General features: G+C 36.6%; 1 protein-coding gene across 2 annotated transcripts; it reads right to left on the reverse strand.

Annotated features, from left to right (window-relative positions):
- Positions 1–496: 496 nt before the first annotated feature.
- LOC121426349 lies at positions 497–18,651 on the reverse strand. 2 transcript variants are annotated; one of them, XM_041622623.1, is made up of 8 exons: positions 18,558–18,651; positions 9,930–10,029; positions 8,496–8,602; positions 7,701–7,828; positions 4,973–5,085; positions 3,864–4,073; positions 2,547–2,847; positions 497–1,509 (listed from the first exon to the last, which is right to left on the reverse strand). In XM_041622623.1, exons 2-8 carry the CDS (start codon positions 10,011–10,013, stop codon positions 1,217–1,219), a joined length of 1,236 nt encoding a protein of 411 aa, XP_041478557.1. In that variant the 5' UTR covers positions 10,014–10,029; positions 18,558–18,651; the 3' UTR covers positions 497–1,216. The 2 variants fall into 2 exon arrangements, with proteins under 2 accessions (XP_041478557.1, XP_041478558.1); XM_041622624.1 differs by having other exon boundaries at positions 9,930–10,022; positions 18,558–18,643.
- Between the last annotated feature and the right edge of the window lie 574 nt (positions 18,652–19,225).

Consider the following 19,225-nt stretch of genomic DNA (forward strand, 5'->3'; position numbering starts at 1 on the left):
ATTAAATTCCCATAAATTTTCATACACTATTGTCTTTTCTTATTGCTTCAAGCATAAATAATCACAAGGTCAAGTCCACCCAAATAATAATACAGTACTTAGGGAAAAATCAAATAGACTCAACACCAAACTTTCATCACAATGGGATAAAAAAAATGAGTAGAAAACTATATCCCTGGATAAATTTTCTTTATATTAAATTCCCATCAAATACATGTCTGGGTGGACTTTGATTAAAAGCTCTTGATTTTTCCCCCATGGGGGGGGGTTCTGATTTTTGAGTTATTAAAATCAAATGTGTTCTCTGATGTTTTGCAATGCTTGCAAGCTTCATTCAGTGCAATGCTTGATTTAGCTACATTCAAAAGTGATATCTTACATTATCTGCATTTTGGCATACATACATTTAATATTTATATAGCGCTTTTCCATGTAAACATGCTCAAAGCACTTTACAATATCATATTATAATTATGTTGAATATTCTGCGCTCCAAGTGCTAACAATATTAATCAAATGGATATTACAAAGAAAATAAATAGGTCTTTAGTTTGTTTTTGAATAATTGCAGTGAAGGACATGAGCGGATGTTGATAGGGAGATTATTCCAAATACTGGGACCTGTGAAACCTATGCATTGTTGACCTTTCTTGGAGTTCATTCTTGGGACTTGTAAAAGAAAAGGGTCTGTTCTAGAACGTAATGAATATTGACTTTGTTGAACTGGAGAAAACAGACATGATATGTATTGTGGTGTTAGGTTATTCATGGACATGTAAACAAGCAATGCAATCTTATATGTAATTCTCTTTCTTACCGGTAACCAATGAAGTTTTTTGAACAAAGGAGACACATGATCATATTTTCTAGCCATTGAAATAATACGAGCTGCACGATTCTGAATTCGTTGTAGTCTATCTAAGTATTATGGAAATAAATCAAATCAAATAAGCAATCAATCCTTGGTTGCATTTGCTGGAACTTTCATTTGCACTCGAGATTCATTTCTAAGATAAACATAATCAAAAAATGGTGATTTATCTTGGCATGGGTGAACATGCTGATCAGTGGGTAAGGCTGGAACTTACATTACAGTCATACCAATGAAACCGACTCCAAACCGATCGATGGTATGCCATTTAAAATAACACAATACCTAAGATCGCACTGGCATCAATTTCGTTGGTGAGACCTGCCCCATAAGATACATATATACTCAAGTGATAAGCTGATCTTGGTCAGTGTTCTGTGCCATCACGTAGTCGTACGAAGGCAGCTCTGGCTGGGCTGGGGCGGGGGCTCCCAACGGCTGGCTGTAGCTGGGTGGGGCTTGGGGGTGGGCCATGGTAGGGGGTGCGATCGCCACGCCTGCTGGTCCTGGTGGTAGTGGGGTCGGTCCCATGGGGTTGACAGGCATAGGTCCACCGGGAGGGGGCAGGGTTTGCCCGTATCCATAGGGAGCTACTGGCCGCTCCACGTGGCCGCTTTCATGCACTTGAGGTGGTGCGTCTGGGGAGAGTGATAATATGTTGTCACAGGGTTAGGATAGTACAATCAGTATGATTTAGAGGTAACATTGAAGCGATGCAAAATACCTGTCTTTGATCAGTAGACAGGACAGGCGTAATATAACATTAGAGATAGCGGCTGTCAAGGGTCAAAGATGTTGTGAGAAATTGGTGCAAAGGTCTAGTAGCTCACAGTTGGTAAACCAGTCTTCTAGTGACATTCTGAACACATTTATCATTATTATTAATAATAATAATAATATGGACATTTATAATGCACCAGTATCCCTCCAAAAAAGATGCTCATGGCGCAGTAAAGAAAAGACGAAGAAGACGAGAATAAAATGGAAACCTAATTAAAAAGGGGGAAGAATTATAATTACTCAAAAGCTTTTTTTTAAATATTGTGGATGTCTTTTGAAAGTTAAGTCCATAGAAATGGCCCTGAATATTGCAATGACTGCAATTGCTTTTTATCTGAGATATTACAAATATATAAGAGGTCAGGGAGACATGGGAGCTGTGTCCTTAAAGGTAAATGCTAGTTGTGGTAACGATGTCAAAATGAGTTCGTACGGAATCCAATGAAATGACCACCAAAGTGTTTTTTAGTATAAATAAAAAGCATGTGCCAAAGGATTCTGGAAGAAATTGTGTAATTGCTGAAAAATCAGCAAATAAGCACAGGATTCGGGTAGAGCGTCGTGCCCGACGCCCTAAGCAATAATTATACATTGTCCCACGTGCGCTTATCTGTTGGGGATTTTCGGTGTGAACATTTTTCAGCGTAGATTTCAAGATTTCACAAAGTTCATGTAACTGTACCAGATCTAGATCCTCGATGATATACTGACAATTAAGCCTTATTTTACAGACTTTTTCATGAAATCAGTGTTTACTGCAACTACTGGAATTTCTCTTTAACAGTCAAGTTGGGTTTACTCCCACTTAGCAACAAAACTAAAGACAATACCCCAAACATTATTCTGACCACAAATTCCTTACATAACTCAGCTTTCACAGACACGCTATACTCACATGGATGGAACATCTCTGCAGGATGCTGTTGGAACCCGCTCCCGGGAGGAGGTGGTGGCCCCGGCCTTGGGATTGCTGCCCCTCCCCTCCCGCCGGGTTGCCTGGTGACGTCTGCCACACCCAGATACGGTTGTTCCCTATTCTGCCTGCTACCTTGCTCCATCATCTGCTGCACCAGGTACTGACGGAACATGTCCAGGAGTTCGTCCTGCGCGGAACGTTGCTCTCGTTTAAAGGTCAGGTAGGAGACGTCGCCACGGACGTCAGTGTCGCGGTCAACGGTGGTAAGGCAACGGGCAATCTGATCATAAAACAGGAAAGGCAGTTTAAATGAGTCAGAATATTACTCAAAATATTTATGCAGTGGGCAACTGAAAAAAATGATACGACATCTTTAGTGCGCCAGACCTAGTCCATCACGCGAGAATCTGCACAAAATCAGACTTTGTAAGGGCATTCCTTCAATATAGGCCGATCATTGATTTTGGGGCAGCCGTAGATAAGGTTGACTCCTTCTTGGCTGTTTAGTGCTACTCTCTATGTTGTATACTTTATTCACTGTTTATATTGTATTGCATGTTTTTATGCTAAGAAAGATGAATTGAATATTGAAAATGAAATTTGCCCAAACAAGCCAATTAAATGTCAAGTCCAACCAAGAAAAATGTTGATCAAGATAAAGAGAAAAAATCAAACAAGCATATTAAAACACTGAAAATTTCATCAAAAAATCAGATCTAAAATGAGAAAGTTATTACATTTTTAAGTTTCACTTATTATTCAAAAAACAGTTATATAATTATGCACAACTCAGTGATATGCAAATGAGAGAGTTGATGATGTCCCTCACTCACTATTTCTTTTTTATTGTTTGAATTATACAATATTTCAATTTGTACAGATTTGACAATAAGGACCCTCTTCTTTGAACCACAAAATGTTAAAACAATGATAACTATGCATGTTCAGGGAGGGATAAAACTTTGTTTCACATGACAATGAGAAGAAAATTTGAATATTTCATATTCCATGTAATGAAAAACAACAGAAATAGTGAGTTGATGATTTCATCATCTGCGTACCGACCAGGATGTGAATGAAACTATTTAGTGAACTTGAGCTAAACTTTCAAATGTCATGACTCTATTTTACATCCGATTTTGATGAAATTTTTGGTGTCACGCTTGTTTGATTTTTCTCTTTTTATTGAAACCAACTTTTTTGTTGGGGTGGACTTGTCCTTTAATGATTGGTGAAATGCCTCAACAGTGAGTCTTTCTTTCCAGTTTCTCATCATCAGAAGACTTCATTACTCACCCTATATGCTGGACACATGAAGATACAGCAAGGCAGGCACATGAGGAACAAACAGACACCCTCGGGTGAACAAGAATACATGCTGTTAAATTCGGTCGAGTTGGTCACCACGAAGTCAGCGTAGGTACAGTCGTAGGTCGTGTCAAAGATTCCGTCTTGTCCCTGATGTACAGTACTGAACCAGGATTTGAGAATGCTGTTGAAGTTGAACTGTATATCGAGAGGACCACGAAAGGGTAAAATATAATGATAATAATAATATAGAGTATTTCTAAAGCACCAAATCCACATTGATTATGTGTTCAACGCATTGTAATATGCTTGGCATATTATTATTACCCCGCCTGTAGCTGAGCGGCCATATAGGCGCTAAAGCATTCAAGGAATAAATCCTACCGGGTACCCATTCACCTCACCTGGGTCCAGTGCAGCACAATGTGGATAAATTTCTTGCTGAAGGGAATTACTGTACCCAACGGCTGGGATTCGAACCCACGACCCTCTGTTTCAAAGTCCGAAGACTAATCCACTGGGCCACAACGCTCCACATATGCGCTTCTAATCTCAACATAATAATATAAAAATGATAATAATAATACCAACAATAACAACAATAATGATAATCCTGAAAATATTATTATTAATGATTAGACTTATATCCTAACCAAATCCACTCTGTAGAGTGCTCAATGTGCTTTTTAAGAAATTTAAAAGGAAATTAAACAAAGGATTTTGATTAGCAAACTAAACATGGAATAAAAGAAGCATGATTGTACTTTTGGGGGTACTCCAGGCTGATATAATGATAATATCTTAGTAATAATATGTAAAGTTAAATCAACAAGCAACACAATGAAAATGTCATCAAAGGTTAATGAAGATATTGAATTTTAAATTCATTCTATGGTAATATGTTGTGAAAAGAAAACAGTCCATATGCATACCTTCATTATCAATAACAGGAAATGAATGGACTGATAGTGTTATGACCCAGCATTCCCTTTTCTCATTTTATGACATACTGTAAAATAACATCAAATTCATATTCTCATACAAGAGTGTAAAAACATGCCATTATGCCTGCAACATGAAAGAGTCCCCTTTATTACCTCGAGAGCAAAGTTCCGTTCATTGACGATGTCTTCCCTTCCTCCGCTAAAGATTTGTTGCATTTGATTCTTAATGACAGGATGTGATGTGTTCACTGTCACGATAATATCACCTATCAAACAAAGAGATACATTGTCATGATTAGTCATGATTTTTTATAGCCTTACAATTAATTTGGCTTCATTTTCATAATTAATAGCTCATATATAGCATACATGTAAATGAGGCGCCAATTACCTTGTAGTTTTTTTTTATTCAATGGCAAACTGTATTACCCAAACTTTCGCTCTTGACAGCTGCTTGGTGAGTTTAAGGAATTAATCCTCCTTATTTACAGTACCTCACCTGGGTCGAGTGCAGCACAATGTGGATTGCTTTAGTTGTAATCATGTCTAGAATGAATGCATGGCAGGTCAATCACAAACATAACATACATGTACATTAACATTATCATAATCATGTTACACAAATACTGTATATAACACATTCAAATACAGTCAAAATGGGAATGTTGGAATAAAGTAAAATAGCAAGGTACAGTTATGCATATGGTTAACGGGAGGAAATAACACCATGTCTCGGGTTTGAACCCACACTCTATTTCATAGTCTGGACCAGGACTAATCCACATTGATTGATTGTCTCTGAATTTTCAGGGCAACAGTTTCATAATTTCACTGGTTCTCGTCATGTGAACATATGAATCATAAACATCATTAAATTTATTTTAACCCATCTCAACCTAACTATGTTAGGCCTAAATTTGAAAAAGGAGAAAGTGTCAATCAACTACAGAATGATATCAATGATAATGATCAATATCCAAGAAGCATGTGTGTTTGCATTTTTGGCGTAAAAGAAATACAAGTGGAATGCCTCTGGCCGTCTCACCTGCATCACGCGGTTCAATATAGCAGCAGTGCTGACTTTGAATACTACTCTAACTCGCACAAGATGTTCAGTGATACATGGTTACTCTTATGTCCACTTTTTATGAACTAGACCAATAAACTTACAGAGATATGATGGTTATTCAACAAAAAACCCCAACATGGCCAAAGTTCATTGACCTTACATGACCTTTGACCTTGATCATGTGACCTGAAACTCGAACAGGATGTTCAGTGATACTTGATTACTCTTATGTACAAGTTTCATGAATCAGATCCATAAACTTTCAAAGTTATGATGGTAATTCAACAGATACACCCAATTCGGCCAAAGTTCATTGACCTTTGACCTTGGTCATGTGACCTGAAACGCGCACAGGATGTTCAGTGATACTTGATTACTCTAATGTCCAAGTTTAATGAACTAGACCAATAAACTTTCAAAGTTATGATGGTAATTCAACAGATACCCCCGATTCGGCCAAAGTTCATTGACCCTAAATGACCTTTGACATTCATCATGAGACCTGAAACTTGCACAAAATGTTCAGTGATGCTTGATTACTATCATGTCCAAGTTTCATGAATCAGATCCATAAACTTTCAAAGTTATGATGGGAATTCAACAGATATCCCCAATTCGGCCAAAGTTCATTGACCCTAAATGACCTTTGACCTTGGTCATGTGACGTGAAACTCATGCAAATGTTCAGTGATACTTGATTAACCTTATGTCCAAGTTTCATGAACTAGGTCCATATATTTTCTAAGTTATGATGACATTTCAAAAACTTAACCTCAGGTTAAGATTTCAATGTTGATTCCTCCAACATGGTCTAAGTTCATTGACCCTAAATGACCTTTGACCTTGGTCATGTGACATGAAACTCTACTAGGATGTTCAGTAATACTTGATTAACCTTATGGCCCAGTTTTATTAACTAGGTCCATATACTTTCTAAGTTATGACGTCATTTCAAAAACTTAACCTCAGGTTAAGATTTGATGTTGACGCCGTCGCCGCCGTCGGAAAAGCGGCGCCTATAGTCTCACTCTGCTTCGCAGGTGAGACAAAAATGAAAATATGGATGACATGTGACCTGCCACACCAAAACCTATAATAAGTCTACCAAAATTAATATTGAGATTTTTATTGAGCTTGAAAATTCATTTCCTAAGCTTTAAAATGATACTTTTGCTGGAGCTTCTTGAGATATATTGCATACATGTGTAAAATTCATACTCTTCTATAACATGTGCTTCATATAATTATAAATTCATAGTTTGGGAGAATTGGATGGCTTTAATTCAGATCTAAATGCATTGTGGTATATTATTTTCCTAAGCTGTATGATGCTGGCACATTGTAATGTTGGAATTAACTGCATCAGGGCCGATGTCAACATTGTAAATAATCCTCAAGCATAAACAAAGATGTACATTTAGGTCCGTATACTCTAGTCTATGCTAAATTTATGGTGAGCCAAAAATTCAAAATTTCAGTTTATATTGTATATATCTTACGTTACCTATTTTTTTTCCATTTGCTTTCATAATGAAGAAATATATTTCAAAATACTTCAGTTTTTATTCCCAGACAATTTGGGTGTCATATGAGTTAATGAATCAGATGTGTACTATTATGGATTAAATAATAGATAATAATGATTTCATATACCGCAAATTCGCAAAGTGCCTCTAAGTGGTTAAGAAAACGGAAATATATGCCCCATTGGCTGTCTATAGTTAAACCACAACTTTAAACCCGGGATTAATTTAAACCCGAGTTCAGAATACGGGCCGTAATGAATGAGATCACCAGACAGCAAGCACTTACATTTCAAGATATAGCGGATCCTTCCTGACTTGTGCCTTCTCTCCAACTTGACGTCAAACACCAGAGGGCGGCTCAACAATCTCTCCACAAGCTGATCATACTGGGCAACTGTTGAAACTTTTAAAACTCTGTATTAAGAGGAATATAAACATGAAGAGCAACATTTAATGTTGTTTCTTAAAAGGACGAGCAAAATATTTACTTACTTACTTGATTTACTTGAATGTAGAGACATAAAGCTGGAAGCTTATTTGTCCCTCGTCACATTTGGTTGTCTCTGGTATGGTGAATATTTTAATGGATGGGATTTCTAGTGCCTCTCGATTGCAGATTTAAATGCACTTACACTAGTTGCAAAAACTGCTTCCTCTGGCAAAGCATTACAATTATTAATGCTTCTAGCTGTAAAAGCATATAGCTGTGTCTGTAATCATCTGTATTTCCTAAATTTCATAGCATATATATATTGTGGACCTAGCAAATTTTGAATTTTGCCAAGATTCATAAAAAGGTTGCAAGAAAGTTTTTCAAAAGATTTTAAAGTCCAAAACTTTTTTTGAAGCATGTCCAATTATTTTTTAAACATGTCCATTTTCGGGGCACAAAAATGTCACCGTCAATTGGACTTGCACATAAACCATTTTTTCTTCCGTTGCAAGGTTCATGTACACGTAGCCTGGGATAATCCTACCGCTACGGAACAGTAAAATAAGGCTTTAAACATCACACATATCTTTCTGCACATATGACTGTCAAGTTTCACTATGACTGGACCTGTTCACATCAGAAACTTACCTTCCCATGGAATCTGGAAACCAGGCTTCGTGTGATTTGTCATGGGCACAGAGATTGACCTGTTCAGGTATGGGTCTTATGACAGGATGCCGAACACAGTGCTGAACCTACATACATATATTTTGAAAGAAAAGGGATATGCACAAGGAAACATTAAACAAAATATGTGGTCAGGGAGCGATTCTGAGTTATATGTATTATGTACAGATAATTCCACATTTTTTCATTATATTTTGAAGAGGTGTTGCTATAAAAGCGAATTTAACTTAAAATATTTAGTAGAAGAGATGATGTTTGGCTATTCAACACATCAAACACGGTTTGGGTTCCAAACAATTTGCATTTCTCATAGATCCCAACCCGAGTTATCGAGGGCATTTTTATTTTGATTGCACGGTACACTCTGCAGTCACTTTCACAAATACTGATAGGGACAGTGATTTTCCGTTTCTAAAAATTGCCTTTTCCGTTTCAGAAAATCTCAAATTCCGTTTCAGCATGTCTGAAAACGGAAATTCCGTTTCCCCATAGACTTTGTGTAGAAGAAAAATTGACAATTCCGTATTATTACATAGAAAACCAATATGCAACGGGTGGCGATGTCAAAATGCTAGCGCTGCTCAAAATTTGCATCTACCGATGTACTAACATCGTTTTAAAATCCATATTAATCGAAGAGCTCATAAAATATTTAGGGAAACATAATCAACATGAATATATTCTCACCTTTCATAGTATTACTATTAGCATTGTTTTATTGTTAAATGGGATTTTATCGCTGATTTGGGGACTTTTCGGACATCGTTTTGAGCAGTCGACGACTTCCGAATATCCGCCATTTTGGATTTGATGAATCACCGTGATCATTATATTATGACCGAACGTAGAGGGCAGCAACACACGGCCGGATTCTGCCTTCTATGCGGACGTAAGTGTAAACTTATTTGGATACGATCGAGTGATGGAGAGGCTCGAGTGTAGTTACGATGTGTTGATTGTCATGATTGTTGTTGCAAAGTGAGATCGTGTTTTTTTCAGTTGATATTCGTATTTTGTTGAGGATTTGGGATTAATTTCTGTTGCTTTTTTGTGCATTTTGAGAAAAAACATGTTTTCCGTGATTTTCCGTTTGAAAAGCCACTTTCCGTTTCAAACAGCCGATTCTGTGAATTCCGTCCGTTTTCCGCAATCGCGGAAAATCACTGTCCCTATACTGATATACATGTAGTTCTGTATGTAATACTATTTCTTTTTAGCATTTATTTCCAAGTCATTGAAATACATGTACATGTAAATCAATGTAATCTATTAATATATGTAACATTTATATTTTCTGTAATTAATGTTTTGAAGATACATGGAAATAAAGATTCATCCATTCAAACAAACAATAAAACATTCAAGAGAAAATCAGATACAAGGATGTATGCATACCTGGAAATACGGTGGAGGATTCTTGACGAAGTCTTCCACCAGGGTCACCCCTATCATGGGGAGGACTTGTCGGGTGTTGATCATGACCACAAACTTCTAACTGCAACAAAAAGGAAAAGACAAAAGGAAAAATTGGGTAAGACTTCAGAAACAGAGGTTGACCTTTCATTAAATTTGCTTGTTAATGCTACATGTAGTCATATTGACTCCCTATTTGACCAGACAGCCATTTTTTTTATTTGCCCTATCCACTTATAAATCAGAGACTTTAATTGTTATTCTTTTGGTGATATCTGATTTTTAGTTTAACGCTCATGCACTGGATGAATATCTCTAACATGCGGCATCCACAACATTGCGTCAGATGCATAACAAGTAGCAATTCCTTTTAAAGGGGAAGTTCACCCTGAAGAAAACTTTGTTGTAAAAATAGCAGAAAAAATAGTAAAAAATATTGGTGAAGGTTTGAGGAAAATCTGTTAAAGAGTAAGAAAGTTATTAGGGTTCAAAATTTGGGATTTGTGACGTCATAAACGAGCAGCTGCCCCATGTGTTGTTTTCTTTTCATGATCAGGTGTGAAATGATTTGTCTATTGATATACAAAAGTTACAGTGAAAACCATTTTCAATTTTCTGAGAAAATGACATTTCATTGATTTTTTACCAATCGCTATGTAGAAATGCTGCTCGCATATGACGTCATAAATCAAATAATTGAAATTCTAATAACTTTTTAATTATTTGATGAATTTTTCTCAAACCTTCGGCAATATTTTTTATTATTTTTTCTGCTATTTTTACAATAAACTTTTTGTCAGGGTGAACTTCCCCTTTAAGTGGCTTTTGCTTGGCATTTGCATGAGTTGACGCTTTGCTAGAATGCTCAAGCAATAGCTAACTGCTTGCAATCATTTGCTTGTTGATTAAGCAATTGTGTAAATGCGTATGCACAAAGTGAAATTTCTGTTTGTGCATTTAAGCATTTGCTTGGGTTTTTTATTGATCAAGAAGTTCATGTTTATAATCATATGCATGTGTGAGAGAAACTCAAGGTGTAGGCCTGCACTAGACTCAATGTTTATTTTACTTATTAGAATTTATTTATTCAAATTTCTTCAAATACTAAATATTTAATATGTGATTATAATTATAATAATTATTTCTAATCGCGAATTAAATTTTAGTATTTGTTAAATAATAATTTGTATCCATAAATCGTTCTTCAAAACGGCATTTTGTAACATCGCTAATTGAATGTACGTCATGACAAAGCGGGTCAAGGGTCAGACCTATTGTATTTGCTTTGTTGACAAACCGAATCATGTGATCTACACAAGATCAGTCTGGTAAGAAACCTTGAAATTTACACCTTTTATTTAACCAATTTTTGGAACCTTTATACGCATTTAGGCGTTCAAAGGTTCAAATATCAATAAAATTCACACTTATAAACCGACTCCATCCTGTAAATATGGATTTCCTAGGTAAATCCATCCGGGTGTGGAGGTTTCGCTTAAGCATATATGGCAGGTGGTTCGAGGCTTCATGATGAAGAAATATATGTATATCAAAAAAACATCATCATGGAGTCCTCAAGGCTAGGCTATGGCCATGCCTATTTATGTTGAATAATTCATTCATCTGAAGTTTGGACCAAAGGACACATTACACTACATGAAAGAATTGTGAAAAGGAGAATAAAACACTGCATGTGATAGCATAATGAAAGTGTCTTTGGGGTTTTTTTTAACCTTCATTAGTCCAGTGTCACACTCATTCAGTTACATCTCCATGTGTGGCAAAATAAGGGTGGCAACGTTTGGCTTATTTTCTCTTTTTCCATGGGACAAATGCTTGATTTTCTATTACATTTTCAGTTTTCATTACAGCTATTCATCATATAACTTGGCTCTTATGTAAATTCGATTATTTAAATTATTTTTTCTTAATTGAAATAGAAATTGAAAAATGAAAATTTTCTTGCCATATTACTTTCCACCAATAGACGGCAAACACACAAATATGCCCAAAATTCAAGTTCTTGAGCGCTATGGTGAATACAAAAATTATTCCCAAGTTAAAATGAAAAATAAATTGCAACTGTATGGAATTTGGAAATTAGTAATAGTACTTTTGGTCACAAAAGTGATATTTTATTTTTAATGATTTTTAAAGTGTGTGCAATGAGCAGCATTGGTATACCATATAGTCCTTCCAATAGATTCCCCAGAGGCAGGGTGTTAGCATTATTTGAACAAGTGCAGTGCAGTGTCAGATGAAAATAATTTATATTTTACAGTTAACACATTCCACAAAAGTCAAAAGTTGCTCATCCTGATCGAGTCAGTGTTCAGTCATGTTGAAATACTCCACTAGACTGGTCATAAAATAGACCCAAAACATCAACAAAACGTGAAAAATCACTCTCAAAATACTACGGTACATATAAATTCAGGGGAATATTTTTAGTGCCTGCTTTTTACTGTATACCCAGTTGTTGTGTATCCGGACGGGTTGTGTGTCTGGACAATCAAGTTTAGAATGTCATTTGGAAAAATTTACAAGCGAAGTTTCATCAATTTTTAGTACAAAATGTTAGGAAATATTATAAAGAACAAAATCGATAATGATTACAAGTAATGAATTCATATTTTTAGTGTAATCCACAGACAAAAAAGAAGTTCAAAAAGATAAAGTGTCCGGACACCCGACCCCCCATCCTATAGCAGTCATCTACACCACACAAAAGTGAATATGTGGGACAACATATTTAATATAGGCGCAGTCAACTCAAAGTTAAAACTGATATATATCATGCACATTTATTTGATTTAAAACACATTGGGGAGTACCTTTAGAATCCAATGTCATGAATCGATTACAAGAGCAACGTCCTATTCCTAATAATGTTGCCTCCGTTGTGCAATGATAGCAATTTGTCGCCCTCTATGTTCGTGAACGAATTAATCGGGAGATGGATAAAGGATAGAGGGGGGGGGGGGGGTAGCCCCGTAAGGAGTAAGGTACACGACTTGTCCAATATGGTTGATGCCCGGGGGTTGATGTGTAAGAGAGAGTGGCAGCAATATTAGATGTAAAATGAGAGGACTTATAAAGGGAAGATATGAAGGGTCAATGAGGGGGAGCGTGATGGAGGACATGTGGGAAGGTATATAATCATGTTCATGATGTTTATATTTTGTAAAGGAATGATATACGTTGATATGTATACAGGGATAACGGGAGATTTTTATGTCATGTATATGAATACTTATACTTGAATACTATTGGATACATGGATACTTGGATACGTGGATACTTGGATACTATTGGATACGTGGATACGTGGATACTTGGATACTATTGGATACATGGATACTTGGATACGTGGATACGTGGATACGCGGATACGTGGATACGTGGATACATGGATACTTGGATACTTGGATACTATTGGATACATGGATACTTGGATACGTGGATACGTGGATACGCGGATACGTGGATACTTGGATACTATTGGATACATGGATACATGGATACTTGGATACGTGGATACGTGGATACGCGGATACGTGGATACATGGATACTTGGATACTATTGGATACATGGATACGTGGATACGTGGATACGTGGATACGTGGATACGTGGATACGCGGATACGTGGATACGTGGATACTTGGATACTATTGGATACATGGATACATGGATACTTGGATACGTGGATACGTGGATACTTGGATACTATTGGATACATGGATACATGGATACTTGGATACGTGGATACGTGGATACGCGGATACTTGGATACTATTGGATACTTGGATACGTGGATACGTGGATACGTGGATACGCGGATACGTGGATACATGGATACTTGGATACTTGGATACTATTGGATACATGGATACATGGATACTTGGATACGTGGATACGTGGATACGTGGATACTTGGATACTATTGGATACTTGGATACGTGGATACTTGGATACGTGGATACGTGGATACTTGGATACTATTGGATACATGGATACGTGGATACGTGGATACGTGGATACGTGGATACGCGGATACGTGGATACGTGGATACTTGGATACTATTGGATACATGGATACATGGATACTTGGATACGTGGATACTTGGATACTATTGGATACATGGATACATGGATACTTGGATACGTGGATACGTGGATACGCGGATACTTGGATACTATTGGATACGTGGATACGTGGATACGTGGATACGTGGATACATGGATACTTGGATACTTGGATACTATTGGATACATGGATACTTGGATACGCGGATACGTGGATACGTGGATACGTGGATACTTGGATACTATTGGATACATGGATACGTGGATACGTGGATACGCGGATACGTGGATACGTGGATACGCGGATACGTGGATACGTGGATACTTGGATACTATTGGATACATGAATACTTGGATACGTGGATACGTGGATACGCGGATACGTGGATACTATTGGATACATGGATACGTGGATACGCGGATAAGCTGATATGTGGATAGTTTGGTACTATGAAGGAACATCAAGGAGTTCCTGATACTCTAGAACATGGAAACCACATAAAGAAGTACATGATACTAAAAGAACTTTTAGAACGAAGCATCACGCACCCTAATTACCCTTTCTGCCAGATAATTTACATCGTTTTTAATTTGTATTTTTCTTGAGAGAAAGATAGAAAAGGCTACTTTAATAAGTTAATTGTTCCAAATTGGCTGCTCTCTTTATAGCGAAACATGTATCAATTGCCTATGCCCATATAATTACAATTTTAGCTATAAATTTTAATCCTTTTTAGAATTGATTTTATTTAATTAAGTTGATTTCAGTAAACAAAACATAAATAAACTGTTTGGATTATTATAGATTTTTTAGTAAAGGCTAATATAATAACATGTACGAATATGCAGCTTATAAAAGGTGAACTCTATACCCAAAAAATTATTGATTTGAATAAGTAGAAAAATGAGTAACAAGCTATTTCATCAAAAAAGGTAAAATAGGAAAGTTATGCCTTTTCAAGTTTTTTTAAACAAATTAATTTCATTCAGGGCTATGTCTTGTTGCGCTTTTATCTCGTTGTTTATAAAGCGCTAAAGAACCAATTTTACTTAAACACCTACAGATTCGGTCATCGGATTTAAGCAGTCATTCCTACTCCCTGGGTGTAACTTAGCCATTCGTCAATGTGATTGTCTCGTTTTGATTATGAATTATCTAATATGAGTCGTTCTATTTATCATTTTTAACTTAAAACTAGAGATTTAATAGTTCAAAAATGACCTGATAATTAAATTTTTTGTCCGATTTTTTAAGAAAGATGTGAATAAGAAGTAAAGGAGTGAATAAAAAGTTTTGTTAATGAGTTATTGCATGAATGGCATATAATTTATTTTTTTCAAAAATTATAGAAAGAATGAACTTGATGATGTGAAAGGGATAGGAATAAGAAGTAAGGAGTGCAATATTGGCATATAAATTACTTATTTAAAAACAATTATCTTCCTACTTAACATCCAGATGACTTTCAAAAGAGCATGGAGTACTAGAACTGCATTTGTAACAGAACATCGGCATGCAATGACGCGTTTGATATAATATTTCGTTTTGAGCACAAATTGGATTTGACTTTCATTGGTTGGTTATTATGTGAATGTCTCGTTCTGATTATAAATACGAATAAGTATTAGTCCTATATGACTCGTTTTATTCTTAATTCTTTATTATGAAATGTAATTTATAATATGTCATGAATTTATGCCTAGATAAGTATTGAATAAAGTGACCGGATTATGAAAAGGCTGATTTTCTTACCGCTATTTGAAGTGGTGAAGAGGAATGTAAACTTAGTGATTCGAGTGCAAAGCGCGAATAAAAATATGTTATGGGCCTATTGCGATCAGAAATTTCTTATATTTTAATCACGTTTTGTATATACACAATCAGTCCGGAGCGCGTTTTTGTGTGGAAATTTAAATCTAAAACTAAAAACGGACATTCCTGACTCTTTTTGTAGTGGGTGTTGTACGTTGTATGCATTTTTATTTCTTTAGTAATTTGTGTTAAATAATGTGCTTAATTGTCATTAATTATTTTTACTACGATTATGCTGTACACAATGTATACACGACATACCTATAATTAGATCATCACCAATTAATAAACTGGTAATTAGATACTGTCTTGTTGGAATGCAGTATGTGATATGTGTCGTACGCCCCTCCTTATAGGACAATTTGACGCCCCATTCGGTCCAACATCAATTTGGTGCCCCTTCTAGTTTAAGGTTAGTCTGGAGCCTCCTCGCCATGTTAAGGTCATTTTTTCCCCCTCTCCTTATATTGTCTCCCTCCATCCAAATTTGAAGGTCAGCTTTGCGCCTCCCGTTACAGGTGAATTTGGTGCCCCTCCTTTCGGGACAAATCGGTACCCCCATATTTATTGCACTTTGGGGTCCCCTTTAAGTTGAAGGTAAATTTGTCGCACTCCCTAGGATGAAGATCAACTTGGTGACCTCTTTTGTTTAAAGGGGAATGGAACATTTGGAACAAATAGGCTTGTGTAGAAAAAGAAAAATAAAAAAATAAGAAGAAAGAAAGTTTGAGAAAAAAAAGGACAAAGTGAGAAAGTTTATATAAGCATTTGAATATTACAATTACTAATGCTATGGAGATCCTCCAATTGGCAATGGGACAAGGATGTGTGATGTCACTGATGAACACCTTTTTCTTTGGTGGACTATTAAATACCCTCAAAATGTCTCTTTTTGGTTTTTCTTATGATGATCTTATTCCGATGGTTTCATTCTCCTCAGTTTTGCGCCCCCTCCTTACACGGAAAATTGCCTGGGTGCCCGCCCCTTAAGTTGAAATTATTTTGACGCTTTTCAAGTTTAAATTATGGTTTGCGCCTACTCAAACATAAATTTGGCGCCAGTTTGGCGCCCGCCGTTACAGGTCAATTACTGTAGGTGCCACTCATTCTTGGAAATATTATTTTGCTCCACCTTTACGCGAACATCTTTTTAGCGCCCCTTTTAAGGTCAGTTTGGTGTCGCCTAAGAATTTAAGGTCAATTTGGGTCTCACTGGGTAAAAGATAAACCTGGTGCCCCCATGTTTAAGGTCACTTTGTCACCCTTTCCTTATAACACAATTTGATTCCCCCGTTGGTCATGTTGGTCTAACATCAATTTGGAGCCCCTTCTAGCGGATAACGTCAGTCTGTAGCCCCCTCATTACGAGCAACTAGGCGCCCCCTTGTTTATTGTCAATTTGGTGCCTTTGTTATGTCTTTTTCTGTTTTCCTTTTCCCTCTTTTTCTCTCTATCCCCCTTATTTCTCTTTCTCTTCATGCTTCCTCCTTTTTATTCATCTTTTCCTGTTTTGTTTTTCCTCTTCTCTCTTTCTCTCTCTTTCCCCTTAGTTCTCTTTCTCTTCATGCTTCCTCCTTTTTATTCATCTTTTCTTTCCACCCGCTGCTTCCCCTTTTCAGCGCCCCCTTTTTTGCCTACCCTGGGAGCAAGGGCAACGACCCCTCCCAGAATACGTGCATGTTACTTAGAATACATAACTCTTAAAGGAGAATGAAATCTTTGGAACAATATCGCTTGTGTGAAAACAGAAAATTCAAAGAAACAGATCAACGAAAGTTTGAGAAAAATCGGACACAGATCAACGAAAGTTTGAGAAAAATCGGACAAATAATGAGAAAGTTATGAGCAAGTAAAAATCAATCCACAATTAAAGAAGAAAAAGTATTTTATATGAATTTTTAGAAATATGCATAAATTAATTTCGCATATATTAGCATAAAAATAGTTCTTGTCGCAATTATAAAGCAGAAAAAAGGAAAATGTGAAGAAAAAACTTGCGTTTAAACGATTAAGGACGGATAATAAAGAATGTATTCTCAATCCTGACTAGACAAGTACCTTGGTAGGTCCATGATTAAACCAAGAAAAGAATTATAAACCAACCAGTTTCTACTTTTAGTTAACGACCGACAGAAATGGATGGAAATTTTTCAGACTCTCCCTTCCTTTCCCCCTTGTAGCGAAAGCTGGATCCTCCCCCTGTAAACATCCTCGTATCCACGTATCCGCGTATCCTCGTATCCACGTATCCGTTAACCACATGTATCTACTTAGTATATTTCCACGTACGTATCCCAGTATCCCCGTATCCGCGTATCCACGTATCCGTTAACCACATGTATCCACTGAGTATATTTCCACGTACGTATCCACGTATCCTCGTATCCACGTATCCGCGTATCCACGTATCATCGTATCCATGTATCCACTTATCCTACGTATCCACGTACGTATCCCAGTATCCACGTATCCTCGTATCCATGTGTATCCACGTATCTTAGTATCCATGTATCCACTTCTGTGTCAAAGACTTATTATTAGTTCAGTTCTGAAAAAGTACAACGTATCCGTTGTTTTCTCGTTTTAAAATCTAGAGATTTTTGTAATCGATTCATGACATTGGATTCTAAAGGTAAGCCACTAGTTGCACTTTTTCACATTGGATATGCCAAAACGCGATCCTTAGAAAGGGCGAATGGATCTACTTACCTAATGCAATTTGCTGGAACCTTTTATCACTAATATGTCTCGGTAAAAATGCGTTCACTCACTCGGGACTCAAGTTCGGACTAGTCTCGCTACGCTGGCTGGCTAGCTTGCCGTGCAAATTATGATGCGATGATCTTTATTTTGATATGACGTCATAAGTCAAGGTTTGTTGAAAAAGAACGCCCGGGGAGCGGGGGGGGGGGGGGGTGGATTCAACAAACAAACGTGCTAGATGCATGAGACTGAAGAAGCTCTGTTTCATTTTTAGTGGCTCAAAAACATTATTGTTTAATTTGCCTCACAAATATATGGTCCCATCTGCATGGTGTAGGCCAGGGTTTAGGAAAATCTATAAAGATTCAGGAAGTTATTAAAGGGGAATGAAACCTTTGGAACAAATAGGCTTGTGTAGAAACAGAAAAATCAAAGAATAAGAACAAAGAAAGTTTGAGAAAAATCGGACAAATAATGAGAAAGTTATGAGCATTTCAAAAGTAACAAGTTATCATTAAATGTAAAAAAGACAAATTATATATACTTTAAAAATCAACGCTCCATTATTAATATTCGGTCCTTTGATATTTTTATTGATAATATGAAAATCGATCAGAAAGAAACAACAAAGTTTCTAGGTGTAACTGTCGATGATAAATTAAACTGGAATACAC

This window comes from Lytechinus variegatus, chromosome 13, assembly GCF_018143015.1.
Source record: "Lytechinus variegatus isolate NC3 chromosome 13, Lvar_3.0, whole genome shotgun sequence".
Taxonomy (NCBI): Eukaryota; Metazoa; Echinodermata; class Echinoidea; order Temnopleuroida; family Toxopneustidae; genus Lytechinus; species Lytechinus variegatus.